This window comes from Oncorhynchus mykiss, chromosome 1, assembly GCF_057628025.1.
Source record: "Oncorhynchus mykiss isolate SJ-2025 chromosome 1, ASM5762802v1, whole genome shotgun sequence".
NCBI lineage: Eukaryota > Metazoa > Chordata > Actinopteri > Salmoniformes > Salmonidae > Oncorhynchus > Oncorhynchus mykiss.
Window position 1 is genome coordinate 20166782 of NC_143022.1, and position 18104 is coordinate 20184885.

General features: G+C 40.6%; 1 protein-coding gene across 2 annotated transcripts; it reads right to left on the reverse strand.

The window, feature by feature from the left end:
- Window positions 1–1863: 1863 nt before the first annotated feature.
- On the reverse strand, window positions 1864–17828 carry LOC110499955 (caytaxin). Of its 2 annotated transcripts, XM_021577057.3 has the most exons (13): window positions 17101–17828; window positions 14952–15041; window positions 11503–11561; window positions 9907–10158; window positions 9379–9552; window positions 8577–8679; window positions 8180–8311; window positions 7715–7801; window positions 7484–7582; window positions 7096–7131; window positions 5248–5331; window positions 4642–4706; window positions 1864–4100 (listed from the first exon to the last, which is right to left on the reverse strand). In XM_021577057.3, coding segments are annotated over exons 1-12 (1152 nt in total). In that variant the 5' UTR covers window positions 17103–17828; the 3' UTR covers window positions 1864–4100; window positions 4642–4672. The 2 variants fall into 2 exon arrangements, with proteins under 2 accessions (XP_021432732.1, XP_021432883.1); XM_021577208.3 differs by lacking the exons at window positions 14952–15041; window positions 17101–17828 and adding an exon at window positions 12588–12881.
- Window positions 17829–18104: the final 276 nt, after the last annotated feature.

Consider the following 18104-nt stretch of genomic DNA (forward strand, 5'->3'; position numbering starts at 1 on the left):
TGAACTGACAAGGAATGAAAGCATAAACAAAAAATGTACCAAATATAGTTATTACACCTTAAAAAGTTTTTTTTTCATTTTTACTATTTTTTACATTGTAGAATAATAGTGATGACATCAAAACTATGAAATAACACGTATGAATCATGTAGTAACCAAAAAAGTGTTAAACAAATCCAAATGTATTACATATTTGAGATTCTTCCCTTTGCCTTGATGACAGCTTTGCACACTCTTGGCATTCTCTCCATCAGCTTCATGAGGAATGTTTTTCCAACAGTTTTGAAGTAGTTCCCACATATGCTGAGCACTTGCTGGCTGCTTTTCCTTCACTCTGCGGTCCAACTCATCCCAAACCATCTCAATTGGGTTGAGGTCGTGTGATTGTGGAAGCCAGGTCATCTGATGCAGCACTCCATCACTCTCCTTCTTCGTTAAATAGCACTTACACAGCCTGGAGGAGTGTTGGGTCATTGTCCTGTTGAAAAACAAATGATAGTCCCACTAAGCGCAAACCGGATGGGATGGCGTATCAATGCAGAATGCTGTGGGAGCCATGCTGGTTAAGTGTGCCTTGAATTCTAAATAAATCACTGACAGTGTTACCAGCAAGGCACCATCACACCTCCTCCATGTTTCATGGTGGGAACCACACACACAGAAATCCACCGTTAATCTACTCTGCGTCTCACAAAGACACGGTGGTTGGAAACAAAAATCTCAAATTTGGACTCATCAGACCAAAGGACAGACTTCCGACGAATGTCCATTGCTCGTGTCAAAAGTTTGGACACACCTAGTCATTCCAGAGTTTTTCTTTATTTTGACTATTTTTCTACATTGTAGACATCAAAACATCAAAACTATGGAACAACACATATAGAATAATGTAGTAACCAAAAAAGTGTTAAACAAATCAAAATATATTTCATATTTGAGATTCTTCAAACTAGCCACCCTTTGCCTTGATGACAGCTTTGCACACTCTTGGCATTCTCTCAACCAGCTTCACCTGGAATGCACTTCCAACAGTCTTGAAGGAGTTCCCACCAAAGGGTGGCTACTTTGAATAATCTAAAATGTAAAATATAATTAGATTTATTTAACACTTTTTTGGTTTCATAGTTTTGATGTCTTCACTATTATTCTACAGTATATAAAATAGTACAAATAAAGAAAAACCCTTGAATGAGTAGAAGTCCAAACATTTGACAGGTACTGTAAATCAAAACATTCAGAACAAAATGTATTGTACCAGTCTTTCATGTAGAAAAAAAATCTGTATTCCATTCTCCACATATGATAGCCTACCAAGGCCATTGCATATGCGTTAGTTCAAAACACCACAATACTTCTCACTACTATGAGTAAACAGATACAGTATTTGTGTTGCGAGTCATACGTGACTGCAATTGTTTTGATAGGACAATGTAATTGGCTGCACTATGTCATTTGCTGAAGGCCATTCTTAATTTAGATCCATGTGTGTGACTGACCAGTGACCAACTCTGCCTCTGTCACTAATACAGCTAAGCTGATGTAACTGACCGTTTTTTTTTTTAACAGAGCCGGGAGGCTCATGTGATACTCGTTAGAGTGGATGTGGACGTGTGTGTCACGACTGTGTATTAATAGCTTTACTTGAACCCCAACAAGCACCTGTTCGGGAAGTCCAGCATTGCTTCAAGTCAACTCAGTGAACACCTGGACACCCTTACTTTTATGGTAATGCAAATGTAACTGTAATTTTCTCAACAAGTTTGATTCAAGTGAAAGCTATCCATACATTCTGAATGTGTGAAATATATGCATTACAGCAATTTGTCAATTAGAAATTGAAGAATACAGGTCACAGAGAGATTGTTGGGTGGAACATTTAATTTTTTTATTTACATGGAAGAATTTACCATCACAATCTAAAGAACAAGGCTAATCTTTGATCCCCATTTTAAGCTTTGCATTTTTTATTTTAAATAAACTACATACAGTATGCTAGCAGACAAATTACCCACTGATCTCTTTCAAATCATCCAGTGTAATAACATATTGTGCTTTTAAAGACTGAAAATATGATTCATATCCTTTTTTGGATGCTCAGGGGTTGCTATCCATGGAGAACATTTACCAAAACAAAATACACTACTGTCAACAAAATCAGTTTACTACCAATGACTTGGAAAAAGTCCCAGTAGTCAACTAAGTGTTAAGAGAATATATTTGTACATTCCACATCATAGTTTTCTGTGTAGAATTTGGTTGAAAGATAGATAGGCACTCAGAAGAACTGACATTCCTTAGAAAAGGGCACAATCCCCAGCAACATTGGGAGACTACAGAAGAACTCCTGCAATTATGTGCCTTGTTTAGGCCTACCTTTTGGTGGGATAGGTATTTCAAAGGCAAAATAAACGTTCCAGTGTTCGGAATGTTTCGTAAACTTTTCTGAAGACATTTTCTTACTCTGTCCTTTGAATATCGGTAACCTCTAGTCCAGCCCATGATCATCTGCACAATACCAGTCCACAGAAAATGTCTATCTTCAATTTTACATGAATCAATGTACAGTAACATTTTGATGGTGGATGGCTTTTCAGAAACATCTAGACATTTCTCATCGTCATACTTGCTATAGAGGTGCATGCCTAGACAGGTAACCAAAAATGCATGAAATTGTACATACTAAATGCACAAAAATGTCAACAGCACACAAAAATCCATCTTGAGTTACATACAGTATTAGGAAGCCAACCTGTCCCCAAATTTACACAGATAGATTCTATGCTAACCATTTAATGACAATCAAATTCAATAGTGCAAAACAACACTTACATTACACTGGCAAAACATCATGTATGTAATTCTTACAAAAATAAAAACTCTAACACTACCTCCCCTTTACCATCCATTAGGTGAGTATCCAATAGAAGATTTACAGCTAGTCTATTGTCTTATAGGACATCTGAAGGGACATTACAGGCTGGCAACATGTTGACATGCTTTGACTGTACCAAAAACAAAGCACAATGGAAAAATTATGTGATTAAATCAAAACATGAATGACTAAAGTAATTTAAACTAAATGCTGTCCTCTTGAAAAAACAGCAAATATCTTGTTGGTCTTACTTTCAGTGTGCCTTCATATTCATGTAAAGACATCATTTGTGCGGCACATCAGAATGTAAGGTACATGGGTTGGTTGGGTACTGAATGATCCACAGATCAATCTAGTAATATGGAACAATGGCATCAAAATGATTCATGCAACGCAGCAGATTAAAAATAAGGCCTGTTTTAGGAGACATTCTGAGGCAAAAACAAAGCAAAGGTGAAGGCATCTGATGTCTCGCAAAGCCTTCTGGTCTACACAAGGAGTAGCATTGCACTAGTGGGTGAAATATAGTTTATTATGCCACAGCATACACCATTGCTGAGCTCTCTGGGAAGCATTGCTTGACTCTCTCTTCCCTCTTCTTCTCCTCTATGATCATATCCTCCTCTCAGCATACACTACATCCTCAAGTCTAGCCTACCATGGTCCCCGCAAGAGCCTCCAACACATCAAACAGGTCTGGTTACCAGCCTGCCTGCTACTGACAGCTTACACCAGTTACAATATGTCCCGTGGAAAATGTTCTACAATATTCCTGTTTTCTTACATGTCCTGTGGAACATTTTCTTCAATATTCTTGTACGTTTTCCTTACATCTTGACTAATGCAAATGGATTTCAATGTCACACTGGTATCTATATTTGAAATGGATACAAAACTCATGGTGGGAACCTGGGGGTTCAAAAGTAACTGCTTCAAGCAGTCGTAAAAATGAAGTAACATATGCAGTCGTACAGTCTTTGTAACAGCGAGAGTACCTGTCGGGACTTTGCCTTCCTTGGAATGTCCTGATGGAACCAGTTGCAACCTAAGATCTTCAGAGGAGTATGTGTGTGTGTGCTGGGGGTCAGGTCGGTTCACATCACGATGGGAAAATCATCATTCTTTCTTCAGCTTGATATTGATAAATTAGGAAGTATTCTTAGACTTGTTGGCCTTCCTCTTGCTTCTTATAAAACATTGTTTTCATGCTCCAAACTTCTTTCAGCAACTGCACAGATTAAAAATGACACTGTCATTAAGAAGGAGGCTAATGATTTAAACTTGTACAAGAACACACTTTTCAACACGGCAGACTAGATTCACTGAGCAGTTCATTCAATACAGCTGGCCTTATTGAAAAATGAGTGGGGCTGCAACATGCATGACCCCTTAACCCCTGAAAGTCCCATGATGACACAGTGAGACACACACACTCTTCACACGTCCACTCATTAGACCTGGCTGTATGCACTTGATAGGTCATTCCTTTATAATAGCATTGTGGGCTGACAGGGTTTGATTCTTAAAAAACTGAGCAAGTGGACATTACGTAACAGTAGACGTTCAAATGGTGCTGGTGGTTAACATCTGTTTAAGTGGTTTAACGACCGCAGAATTATATCTTAGAACTAATTTAATAGGATATCTATGAGCCTGGCTCCTGCCAAAGGCTGCCAGTGGATACCATATGCACAATGTACAGTGTATTTATGAATGCAATGCCCCCTTGTGGTCCCTATGAGAGGAGCAGTGGAGTGTTATGTATTTACCATGAGATGAACATAGAGGAAGAGGTCCTTTTCAGATTCCTTGCTCTGCGATCATTGACTTGGGCCTGCAAATTACATGACTATGAATAAACATGTCTCTGTAACATTGTTTCCCCATCATTCCCTTCTATATTGCTAGTGACAGGAAATATTGCTTGACCATATGGACATGTTGACTACTGCTTGGTCTATACCAGGGATCTCCAACCTTGGTCCCGGAGAGTTACTGGGTATCCAGGCTGAAGAGGGAGTTAAAGATCCCTGGTCTATACGATATTATAAACTGGGAGGTTCAAGCCCTGAATGCTGATTGTCTGACAGCCGTGATATATCAGACCATATACCACGGGTATGACAAAACCTTTATTTTTACTGCTCTAATTACGTTGGTAACCAGTTTATAATAGCAATAAGGCCACTTAGGAGTTTGTGGTATATGGCCAATATAACATGGCTAAGGGTTGTATCCAGGCACTCCACTTTGCGTCCTGCATAAGTACAGCCCTTAGCTGTGGTATATTGGCCATATACCACACCCCCTCGTCCCTTATTGCTTAATTTGGCTATCACACACAGGCCATTGTAGTGCAACTGTCTACTCCCTACCTTTCTGCCTTGGCTGAAGAAGACTCCTGTGGGTTTTCCTGCTGCTGATGTTGCTGCTCCTGCTGCCGCTGTTCCTGCTCCATCCTGTACAGGCAGAGGGACACAATACAGATGTAGGATCTTCATTTGATCACCCTGGAGGAAATTTAAAACTTGTAGTGTATTTGAGGTTTAAAAAGGCTTCTGATGTTTGTAATTTACACTTTGACATGTCAGACATGATTTTCCCCTACAAAAATGTCCATTAAAATAACAGCAAATTGATCAGAAATACAGTGTAGACATTGATAATATAGTAAATGACTATTGTAGCTGGAAACAGCAGATTTTTTTTATAGAATATCTACATAGGCATACAGAGGTCCATTATCAGCAACCATCACTTCCGTGTTCCAATGGCACATTGTGTTAGCTAATCCAAATTTATCATTTTAAAAGGCTAATTGAAAACCCTTTTGCAATTATGTTAGCACAGCTGAAAACTGTTGTACTGATTAGTGTTAAAACCTCTTAAGAATAAGCCCCTTTAAAAAAAAAAATGTGTTGCCTAAAATGACAAATCTAACTGCCTGTCGCTCAGACCCTGAAGCAAGGTTATGCATATTCTTGGTACCATTTGAAAGGAAACACTTTGAAGTTTAGGAAAATGTGAAAGGAATGTGTAGAATATAACACAATAGATCTGGTAAATTATAATACAAAGAAATAAGCAGCCGTTATTTTTTTGATTTTTTTGTACCATCATCTTTGAAATGCAGGAGAAAGGCCATAATGTACTATTATTCCAGCCCAGGTGCAATTTAGATTTTGGCCACCAGATGGGATCAGTGTATATGCAACGTTTTAGATTGATCCAATGAACCATTGCATTTCTGTTCAAATTGTTGTATCAAGACTGACCAAATGTGCCTAATTTGTTGATTAAACACCAGTCTCAACGTCAACAGTGAAGAGGCGACTCCGGGATGCTGGCCTTCTAGGAAAAGTTGCAAAGAAAAAGTCATATCTCAGACTGGCCAATAAAAATAAAAGATTAAAATGGGCAAAAGAACACTGGACAAAGGAACTCTGCCTATAATACCAGCATCCCGGAGTCGTCTCTTCACTGGTGACGTTGAGACTAGTGTTTTGGGGGTACTATTTAATGAAGCTGCCAGTTGAGGACTTGTCTGTTTCTCAAACTAGACATTCCAATGTTCTTGTCGTCTTGCTCAGTTGTGCACCGGGGCCTCCCACTCTTCTTTCTATTCTGGTTACAGACAGTTTGCGCTATTCTGTGAAGGGAGTAGTACACAGCGTTGTATGAGATCTTCAGTTTCTTGGCGATTACACGCATGGAATAGCCTTCATTTCTCAGAACAAGAATAGACTGACGAGTTTCAGAAGAAAGGACTTTGTTTCTGGCCATTTTGAGCCTGTAATCGAACCCACAAATGCTGATGCTCCAGATACTCAACTAGTCTCTAAAGGAGGCCAGTTTTATTGCTTCTTTAAATAGCACAACAGTTTTCAGCTGTGCTAACATAATTGCAAAAGGGTTTTCTAATGATCAATCAGCCTTTTAAAATGATAGACTTGGATTAGCTAACACAACGTGCCATTGGAACACAGGAGTGATGGTTGTTGATAATGGGCCTCTGTATGCCTACGTAGATATTCCATAAAAAAATCTGCCATTTCCAGCAACAATAGTCATTTACAACATTAACAATGTTTACACTGTATTTCTGATCCATTTGATGTTATTTTAACAGACAAAAAATGTGCTTTTCTTTCAAAAACAAGGATATTTCTAAGTGACGCCAAACTTTTGAACGGTAGTGTAAATCAAATGTAAATGTATTTTACCTTTCTCTCCGAGCCTTGATCCTCTCCTCCTCAAATCTATAAAAAGAAAGAAAAATCATACGATTCCTATTCCTATCCAAGTCCTTTTCAAGTTGTAATACAGAACCTATCTTAAATGTATTCCTTGGCTGAGAATAACATAATTAACATATCAATTCCCATTTGAAAAACCTTGATATTTAAATGTCTTCTTCTATGACTTCTTTACTGCCTCAAAGTCTCTGCCAGGCATCCACGTCTTTTCACTGAAGGAATAATTATTTGCTTGCAAGTTTACATAATTTATTAGTCTACTCCAGCAAAATTGTAAATCACTGCAAGTCTGTGAATGATGGTGGGAGCCAAGTCTTCAGCTCAGTTACTAACCATGATGGTTGATGATACTTACTGCATTACACATTCTGGGACCTGCACATGTTCCATGGGGACAATCTCTGCCAGCTCATCCAGACTGTGTACATACTGGATCTTATTCATAAACTTCACACTGCAAATAACAACAGGATACAACAACAACAAGTTATATTTATGTTTTGTGTACAACTATAAATTGTCAGTCACAGTGACGATATGTATTCTATAACTGTGTTATTAATGTGTCGTTGTGTTGTGTGGTCACCTGATGAAGGGCCTGGATATGGCCAGCACAGTGCGGATGAACCAGGTGGGATGGGCAATGACCAGAGACTTCAGGTTCTTCCTGAGCCTACAGAGACAACAGATTTAAGCAGTTACATTTTAGTAATTTAGCAGACGCTCTTATCCAGAGCAATTATGGTTCAGTGTCTTGCTCAAGGGCACATCAAAATATTTTTCACCTAGACGGCTCAGGGATTTGAACCAGCAACCTTTTGTTTACTGGCCCAACGCTCTTAAACACTAGGTTACCTGCCGACAGTTGAAATAAGGAAATACAGCTTGGTATGAGTGAATCCCTTTCCCATTGACTGCCAGTAGCTCCATTAACTTTTCTTAAACTCATTTGATATTTATGTCATGCACGTCCATCCTATGTCAACAGCATGAACAATCAAATTAAAAAAGCTGTTGTTCAGTAGTTAGTATAAAATATAAATATCCTTACCTCCTATCAATCATCTGATAACATTTCTTTAGCCATCCTATGCCTGGCATCTTGCCCCGCGGTGTGGCTCCATTCATGTAGATTATCAAATAGTCCTCAGCCACCAGCATTTCTAGACTGCTAACCACATACCTGAGATGGCAATGTGGAAGGGAAAAATATTGAGGTTCATTTTATTGCTGCCATTGCAAGCACTAACGAAATCTCAATCAGGTTAAATTTTCTGGCAGCGTAAATGTTCAATCCAACATTCCTACATATTGTATGACATGCTCTCTCTGAAGAATGTTTTTTTTATGATAACATTTTGTGCATGATAACCTAGTTTCAAATATCACTACATAGCAAGGCTTTCTGATGGGTGCCTCGTCATATTTTTAATAACACAGTTACTCACAGGAAGAGGTTTTCCATGATGTAGTGGTAATCTGCACAGCTGCTGTCGGGCAGGTAGCAGGCTGAGAACACTATGATGGCATTCAGACCCTCACCATAGTAACCTGCAGGAGGAGAGTAGAGCCTGTTAGTTCATTCTGTTGGTGTCACTATGTTGGATGCACAGCCATTTACAGATGTAAACTCAGTTTGAGATTTAATAATTGGCACCATGTTGGCAGAGAAAGTTCAATGACAATTAAATGTTAATGAGTTTAACTATGTCGAATCGAATTGCAAAAATCACTGAAGCTGGAGATTCATATCTCCCTCTCTAACTTTAAGCACCAGCTGTCAGAGCAACTCACAGATCACTGCAACTGTACATAGCCAATCTGTAAATAGCACATCCAACTACCTCCTCCCCATACTGTTATTTATTTTTTTGCTCCTTTGCACCCCAGTATCTCTGCTTGCACATTCATCTTCTGCACATCTATCACTCCAGTGTTCAATTGCTAAATTGTAATTATTTAGCCACTATGGCCTATTTTTTGCCTTACCTCCCTTATCTTACCTCATTTGCACACACTGTATATATACTTTTCTATTGTGTTATTGACTGTATGTTTGTTTATTCCATGTGTAACTTTGTGTTGTTGTTTGTGTCACACTGCTTTGCTTTATCTTGGCCAGGTCGCAGTTGTAAATGAGAACTTGTTCTCAACTGGCCTACCTGGTTAAATAAAAGTGAAATAAAAAATAAAATAAATACGTATACAGTATCTATGGCTCTGGCTGGATGCTGTTGGCTGGATACTGACCCCCATGGGTGATGACGCGGAGATACGGCCTGATGACCTGCATGTCGATACGATGCTCCTGCTCCCCAATGATCACGGTCCTCCACAGGCGCCCATTACCCCCCGTCCCATCAGCACAGTCTTCCTCCACTCCGTCAGCAGGCCCCGCTTTGGCGATGGCCACCGGGGTATCATCTGGACATACATAGTGGAAAGTTGAAAGGTGTTTATGCTACAATGTGAAGCTAATGTATTTGTATGAGTGAGACAACATTTATTTATTTTATGTCATCCACTTTTGTATTTCTCTTCAGTATCTTAGCTTTTTTGCTGTTTGGCTGTGGACATAAACATTAGTGTACTATGCAGCTATTTGTCTACCAGAATTGGGTGCCAGACCGTTGCTGCGCAGACTACATTTAGCCAAATAACTTAAGGTTAAGGTTGTCTAAAGCAGAAAGACTGGCACCCAGGCTACCAGGCTGGCAACCAGGGCTGAAAGCTGGTACCAGGGCTACCATTAATCCATGCCCCATGAGCCCTACTCACCTTCCCACTCCAGCTCATTGCCATTGGTGATGAACTCCAGAGAGTCGTTGTCGTCGGGGGTGTCGATGTCGTCGACGTTGATGTCTAGGTCGTCGGGCGTATCCAGGAAGTCGTCAGACAGCATGGAACCCTCGCTGTGGTCCAGGGACAGGTTGATATCCGGGGCCACTAACGTACGGCGCTTGCGATGAGTGGACACTACTCCACCTCCGCCACCTCCACTTGCACTAACATTCAGAGAGTTGGGGGGAGCTGCGGCAGAGGAGGTGAGACTCATTAGTAACTGGTAGTGTACACATGTGTAGCATGTGAAAAAAAGGTTTTAAAGCATCAGTGTTTGAGGCAAGGCTTATTGTCATAAAGTAACATATATATATTTTTTAACAGTATCTTTAGTGGCCTTTTTAACAATATAACAATCATCAGCAAAATATGACAATTGGATAATACCTGTTATTCATAAAGTAATATTGCTGAAGTTACTTACACTGTATGCAGAAACATATGTGGACACCCCGTAAAATTAGTGGATTCGGCTATTTCAGCCACACCCGTTGCTGACAGATGTATAAAATCGAGCACACAGCTATGGAATGTCCATAAACAAACATTGGCAGTAGAATGGCCTTACTGACTTTCAACGTGGCACTGTCATAGGATGCCACTTTTCCAACATGTCAGTTCTTCAAATTTCTGGCCTGCTAGAGCTGCCCTGGTCAACTTTAAGTGGAAATGTCTAGGAGCAAGAATGGCTCAGCCGCGAAGCGGTAGGCCACACAATATCACAGAACAGGAGTGCCGTGTGCTGAAGCGCGTAGTGCATAAAAATCGTCTGTCCTCAGTCGCAACACTCACTTAGCTTCAACAACTGTCTTAATTTTGCTTTGGTAGCAGCTAATGGGGATCCATAATAAATACAAATACAAATACAAATCTGTCAGTCCAACGGACGAATCTGAGTTTGGCGGATGCCAGGAGTACGCTACCTGCCCAATGCATAGTGCCAACTGTAAAGTTTGGTGGAGGAGGATTAATGGTCCTGGGCTGTTTTTGCATGGTTCGGGCTAGGCCCCTTAACTCCAGTGAAGAAAAATCTTAACACTAGAGCAATGACCTTCTAGACGATTCTGTACTTCCTACTTTGTGGCAACAGTTTGGGGAAGGCCCTTTCCTGTTTCAGCATGACAATGCCCCCATGCACAAACCGAGGTAGATACAGAAATGGTTTGTTGAGATCGATGTGGAAGAACTTGACTGGCCTGCACTGAGCCCTGACCTCAACCACAGTGAACACCTTTGGGATTAATTGGAACGCCGACTGCGAGCCAGGCCTAATCGTCCAACATCAGTGCCCAACCTCACTAATGCTCTTGTGGCTGAATGGAAGCAAGTCCCCGCAGCAATGTTCCAACATCTAGTGGAAAGCCTTCCAAGAAGACTGGAGGCTGTTATAGCAACAAAGGGGGATCTCCATATTAATGCCCATGATTTTGGAATGAGATGTTCGACGAGCAGGTGTCCACATACTTTAGGCCATGTAGTGTAAGTTAATTGAGGTACTTAATGCCAGTCACATAGTCTTTTAAAGTTACTCACAGGCTTTGTCATCAGTGAGACCACAGGAAGACTCCATGTCACCGTCTTCAGGAAGTGGTCTGAAAAATCAACACAGAGGCACAGCATTCTGTCAGAGCCACAGCCACACACAATAGCATGACATGACTGAACCCTAAATCCAGCCAGTCAGACTTTATTCAAATAAACCAAACCCCAAATAGTCCTGGAAGCACACTAGTACAGTATCACATCATTGCAGATGGTGCAAAATTAACATATGCCAGCAACCTATTGTTCACCTAATACCTTTTTTGCACTGTTGGTTAAAGCCTGTAAGTAAACATTTCACTGTAAAGTCTACACCTGTTGTATTCGTCGCACGTGACAAATAAACTTTGATTTGATTTGGTTTGAATCATGTCAGTGGGGTTGTCAGTGATCTGGCTCAGCACCACAAAGGGAGCACAGAGAGAGAGGCTGGATGGTTATTAGCATCTCCCCAGGGAGCTCTTTAGATGATAGCACTGCCATGTTGAGAGGAGGGAGGGAGAGGCGGTGGTATGTCAAAACCCCCTGTTCTCTGTATAGGGAGGCAGACACACTGTTAGGTTACCCCTTAACACGAGGTGTAATTTCCCTTGTCACCTATTGTAATGTGAAACAACAAGAAGGAGGAGGGGAATCAATGGTATAATACAGGGAGAAACAACAACAACAACTTCAACCAAATACCAAGAGGCACAGAGGAAATATAAGGTATACAGTTCCACTTTGCTTTGCTGCATAAGCCTAAGATATCCTTTCATCCTAACATCCCAGGGTGAACAGAAAGTCCAGAACAGTGTTGCCAAAACAACATGACTGGCAATAACAAATGACAAGAGCATCCGTTACACTGCATGGTGTCCGACCTAGTGTCCCTGAAGACAGACTACTGCTATCACTACTGACAAGCTCCCATTGTTCAATAACCATTTTCCTACATAAAAAATGAAATCCATGAAGATGAAATTAAATAGGATTGATATCTAACAAAGGGCATTATAATCCGAAATGTCAAGCGGTCAGGCCATATTCTTCTCCTAAAATGACGAGGGCTGAAATAACATATCATAAGAGCTTACCTTATGAAAAAGGTGAAGGATGATTTCAAAGATGATCCAGGCAAATAATTGACTTCACAACCCTAGATCCTATATTATTATGCATTCCCTTATCTCAGTCGATTATAGCGAGCCTCAGGCACATCATCCTTCAGAGCTGCTGCTTTTCTCTTCCTCTTCTTCCCTAAAGCTGACTTGCCACCATTTTCCTGGTGATGCTGTGTTTTTGACTCCTGGCTGCATCACATGACATAGCCCACTGCCATTTAATGAGAGCTGCACATGCTCCCTGCCTCCACTCCCTCAGATAGCAACCTGGACTCAGGGGTAGACGTAACATAGTAAATGTAAATCCGGGACACTCCAATTAGTCTGATATGTTACTTTCGTATGGAACTGTATGTATTAATTTGTGGATGTCCATCATTGATTTCGTATGATATGTAATGACTTTCAAATCGTATGATATGTTATGAATTGCAATTCATACAATATTTTCCAAATTGCAATTCATACAATATGTTATGAATTTGCAAATGTTATTATATGTTACAATATCCAAGTTGTTGTGGCTAACATTAGTTAGGTGGCTAGATAACTAATACTAATGGTAGCTAGGTGGCTAACATTAGCTAGGCTAGGGATTATGGTTAAAAGGTTAAGGTTAGGAGTTAGATTAAATGGTTAAGGTTAGGGTTAGGGGAAGGTTAGCTAGCACACTATGTAGTTGCAAAGTAGCTAATTAGCTAAAATGCTCAAGTTGTCTGTGATTAGATCTTTGGGTTGCTAGACGTTTGCGTTATACATCCACCCCAAACAAACACCCTACTTTTGTTTTTAGTAACCTTCTGTCTTATGTAACATACCAATTGTAACATATCATACTAATTTGTGTGTCCTGGATTTACTTTTACTATATTACGTCTAGTCTATGTGGCCAGGCTGCAGATGGAGAGAGAAAGGATGCTGCCTGGTGTCAGGATGCTCTATCTCTCTCTCTCTATCTATCTCTCTCTCTCTCTCTCTCGCACTCTCACTCTTTCACTCTCACGCCTACAGAGCAAGTATCTGATCTCCGTACACCTCATAGGGACAATAAAGGGACATATCACGCCTAAATCAAGTTCTCTTCGTAATTCTTCAGTTATTGGTGGCCAATTAATCTTTATCAATGCAGTGTTTGTGAATGTTTAAGGCACATACTATTGTGATATAGCTATTGTAATTTCAGAGAAGGTTGATTTCAGTAGATGGGGGTATCTGCTGGGTATCCCAGTCTATAATTAGACCAGCTGCACGGGGCTAGCCCACTGGGAAATCCTCAAGCACATTTTGCTGAAGCTGATTATAGTAATTCAGCAACAAACATCACTGCAAACATGAGTCATTGTCATCTACCAGTTGTGATGAAATGCCATCCACCCATCACATCTCCTCAGTACTGATGCCCAGGTGTTAAAAAAAATAAACACAATGCTGAATGCTGATTGGCTGACACAAAATAACTTATTTACTGTTCTAATTACCTTGGTAACCAGTTTATGTAAGGGATAATCAACGAGGGGCTATGTGTTCTGTGGAAAATAATGAACAACGTGGAAGGTGTGTTCCCCGACCTTCCACGGTGTTGCATTATTTTCCAGAGAACACATAGCACCCCGAGTTGATTGTCCCTTTTATATTGTAGCTATAATTTAACATATTTGCCACTATAAATGTTATAATTTGCCAGTGGAAATGTGTTCAACATCCCTGAAGGACTGTAGCTAGCAAGTTTACTAGATAGCGACAGTAGTTGCTATGGTAACCAAACAAATCAACTTGCTAGTTTAGCTAACCAAACCATCCGTCCTAGCTTGCCATTATGAAAATCTACAATGCAAATAATGTTTTCAATTAAACTTTTGCTTTCAAAAGCAACTCAAATATAGAACATGTAAGAATGAACTATAGCCATTGAATTCTACCGTGAAAATATGCCGTGCATTATAGGGAAATAATGCATGCTCTAGAATGCGCTTCAAGCCAATCAGAAACAAGTATTGAACAATGCCATGACAACAAATAGCAATAAGGCACCAGCAATAAGACACCGGTTTGTGGTATATGGCCAATATACCACGGCTAAGGGCTGTTTCCAGGCACGCCGCGTTGCATCATTTCTAAGAACAGCCCTTAGCCGTGGTATATTGGCTATATACCACACCCCCTCAGGCCTTATTGCTTAATTTTAATCCTTGCGGTTACACTTTAGGCTATGTATACTGTTACATACTGTTGGATTACTGCTGTAAGTACAATGTAACGGTGAGTTGTTACAATACTTGACACACAGTAAGAGGTACCCTGTAAAGTACAGCATTATCAAAGTCATCTGACACCCACCTGGGAAAGTCATCATCCTGCCACTCGTCTTTATACTCCATGTTATCCATTCTTACAGTCGCCTCATTCCATGGAGGGGAGGAGAGGGGCCTGTGGCACACAGCGACAGACCATGCATAATTAACTAACCAACAATAATCAATCAATCACTTGTTACAATGGAGCACTTTGAGCTTTGGAAAAGTGCTACATCACAATTATAATGATCACTGATCACCATCACTACTATTATTATATTATCAAATTACCTCAAACCAAATCAAAACAATCCTCAGGTAGGAAGTGCAAGTGGCAACTTCAATAAGCCCATGTTTTGTGTAACACAGATAATTCCTCCGTTATAAGACGTTATAAGACAATAATGAGTTTGTACAAAAGGAACAATGGTACAGTTATTAGGATTTTTATTTCATTTATCGGTATTTATGATTTCAATTGAGAGGCTTAATCTAGGCCACGGGGCGTTTATCCCTCTATGTAGCATGTGAGGAACATGTGACTCAGGTCCCCTTGCAGCTTCACTCAAAGTCAATCACAATGAAGGAATTTCCTAGGTGGAATCCAAGAGTCCAGGAGAAATCAACTCTGAATCCCTCCTCCTCAGCTACTAATCCTCAGCCCAGTTGCCACCTTTTTGATGTGTTCAGGTTTATCCTGTCTGTCTGCCACTAGTTCAAATAGACAGTGACAGGCCTACAGCGTAATAATACTGCCTACAGGTAGCTCAAGATGTGTTAACATCATGTTAGTTAGTGCACCGTAGTGTAATCACTGACATTCTGTTTTTAAGGGAAATTTGTAAGTGTAACATAGGTTTCAGTTTTCATTAGCATCATCCACGGTGTTGAATAAGAATGAGGCAATGTAATGTTATTAAGAGTCAGATACACAGTATAATTACTGCTGAGGTTGTATGGTTCATTGCATTAGAATGGGACCAATGTTGTGATGGAATTGAAGTCCTCCTCTCTTTGTACCTCTTCACTCATGTAGAAAATCAACAAAGTTGGGGGTGTACTGAGTGACATACAGTAAGTTCCCTAGGTCAGCTGTGGACATATTTATAGAAACATATACACTGACGGAGGTCCCCTTAAGTACAGTACCGATCTGTGGGTAAGTGGCAACACTTACTCTGAGAATTCACACAACATAAATACAGAACAAATAAATTAGATAACACTACGATTTGTAAGGCAATGTCCTACACACATCACAATGTTTCAATGATTGTTTACATCATGTTGTTGTCCGGCAATACTTTCAAATGCATTGTAAGATGTACTATGTTTTTATAATGTCTTTGTAAAATCATATTAATTGTCAAAGATAGAGGAGTGGTTAGGTAGGTCAGGCTCTCTATATATAATGTATACATCTACACCATACACACTCTCAGAGGCTATAGGGAAGTGTCCTTTATATCCAAGGGCATAGCAGAATACCCCAGCCATAACCCACAAAACATGTCACTTCGATTGAGTGTGCAACCGTGAGCCTTATTGTGTGGCCAGAATAATTTGCATACCCTCCTACACCCAACTGTCTGTGCCTAGTGAAGTAATACAGTATCCTATCCAAACAAATGAAAAGAGAGCTGGCATGTTATCACGATGGAGGGAAGAAGAAAAACAACTAGCATGAAAGGTACTCAAAGTAATCAATTGCCCGCATCTTTCATTTATAAAACACTATGGATTGTTTTGTGCTCTCACTATAATGTCCATGCACAAATATTTATAGGATCCTAATACTTTAAGGTAAGACACTGACAATGAAATGATGGTACTACTTCTCTGGAGGGCATACAAATGGAGGCTATGCCTGTAGGCAGGAAGGGTATTCAGTATTCTGCCAGGCATTTGAGTAAATTAAGAGGAATTATAGTAGTGTGCAGTATGCACCTGCAAGGAAAATGCAAGAGCAGAATACAATGGAAACATTCCTCTTTTACATTTAATCCTACTGAGTTGATAGACAATGGTTTTCATGAGCTACTATACATTTACCACACACACACACACACACACACACACACACACACACACACACACACACACACACACACACACACTGTACAAGGAGTGTGTAATAAAGAGGGTAGAGGAAGAACGCAAGGGCATCTGGTCTGAGTGCCCGTAGTACTCACATGGGCAATAAGAGATCCTTTGAATCTCTTTCTTCCGTCCGTCTGTGCGTCCCTGTGCGTCCACCCTCCTTACTCACTGATGTAAAGATTGGACAGCTAGGAATTGTAATCCTCCAGACCAGGGTTGATGCATGGGTCTAGTGAGGCGCCCCCCTCTCTCTCTACATCCCCTGTGTCAAGGCAGCAGCAGCAGGTGTCTGAAGACAGGGGGCAGCTCTGTTCCCTAAAACCCCCTGGCCACCTCTGTTGGGGAAGGAGAATGTGAAAGAGACTGGCCGTGAAGACTGAAGTGACAGGCTCCTTTAGAGTTCCACTCAACCCTTTAAATTGAAGGCATCAATGCTGGTATCATTATGACTGTTTCTGGTTGTCTATTCTGCCCATGTAATTATATTTATACTCTAAATCCTTTTGTGATAATCCCTCCTCTCTCCATCCCATAATAGCTATTTCATCTGTGCCAATTCCTCTTCAGCAGTTATACTGTACTATCCTCTCTGCTCATGTTGGTTTATTCCAGTCCATACTGGGATACTCCTCCTGTTCCTATCTGCCTGGTTATTCTAAAAACACCACAAATATATCAAGTCTCTCTTTGTGTTTTTACTCCATGAGCTGCTGTGAATGGTCCTCTATGCCGACTGTTCCCTGGCAACAGCATCTCTCTCTCTCGCTCTCGCTCTCTCTCTACACTCAACACATCACCTTCCCATCCCCTACCCATACACTCACTTATTCAGTCTCACTCTCTCACTTCAGTTCTCTCCACCAATCATATTCCCCTTTCATCCACACATTTCTCACCCGGCTGCTTATGCTCCACCCATTCTTGTCCTTCCTTCTCCCCTTTTTATGCCCAGCTGCAGTAGTGGACTTTCCCTCTATGGAGCATTCTGCCCTAGGCAGCAGTGGTGGTGGGAGGCGGCCATTCAATGCCAGTGGGACACACCATAAGGTCTATATGTGGCACTTGTCTGACCCTTAATACACGCTTCGTTCACCAC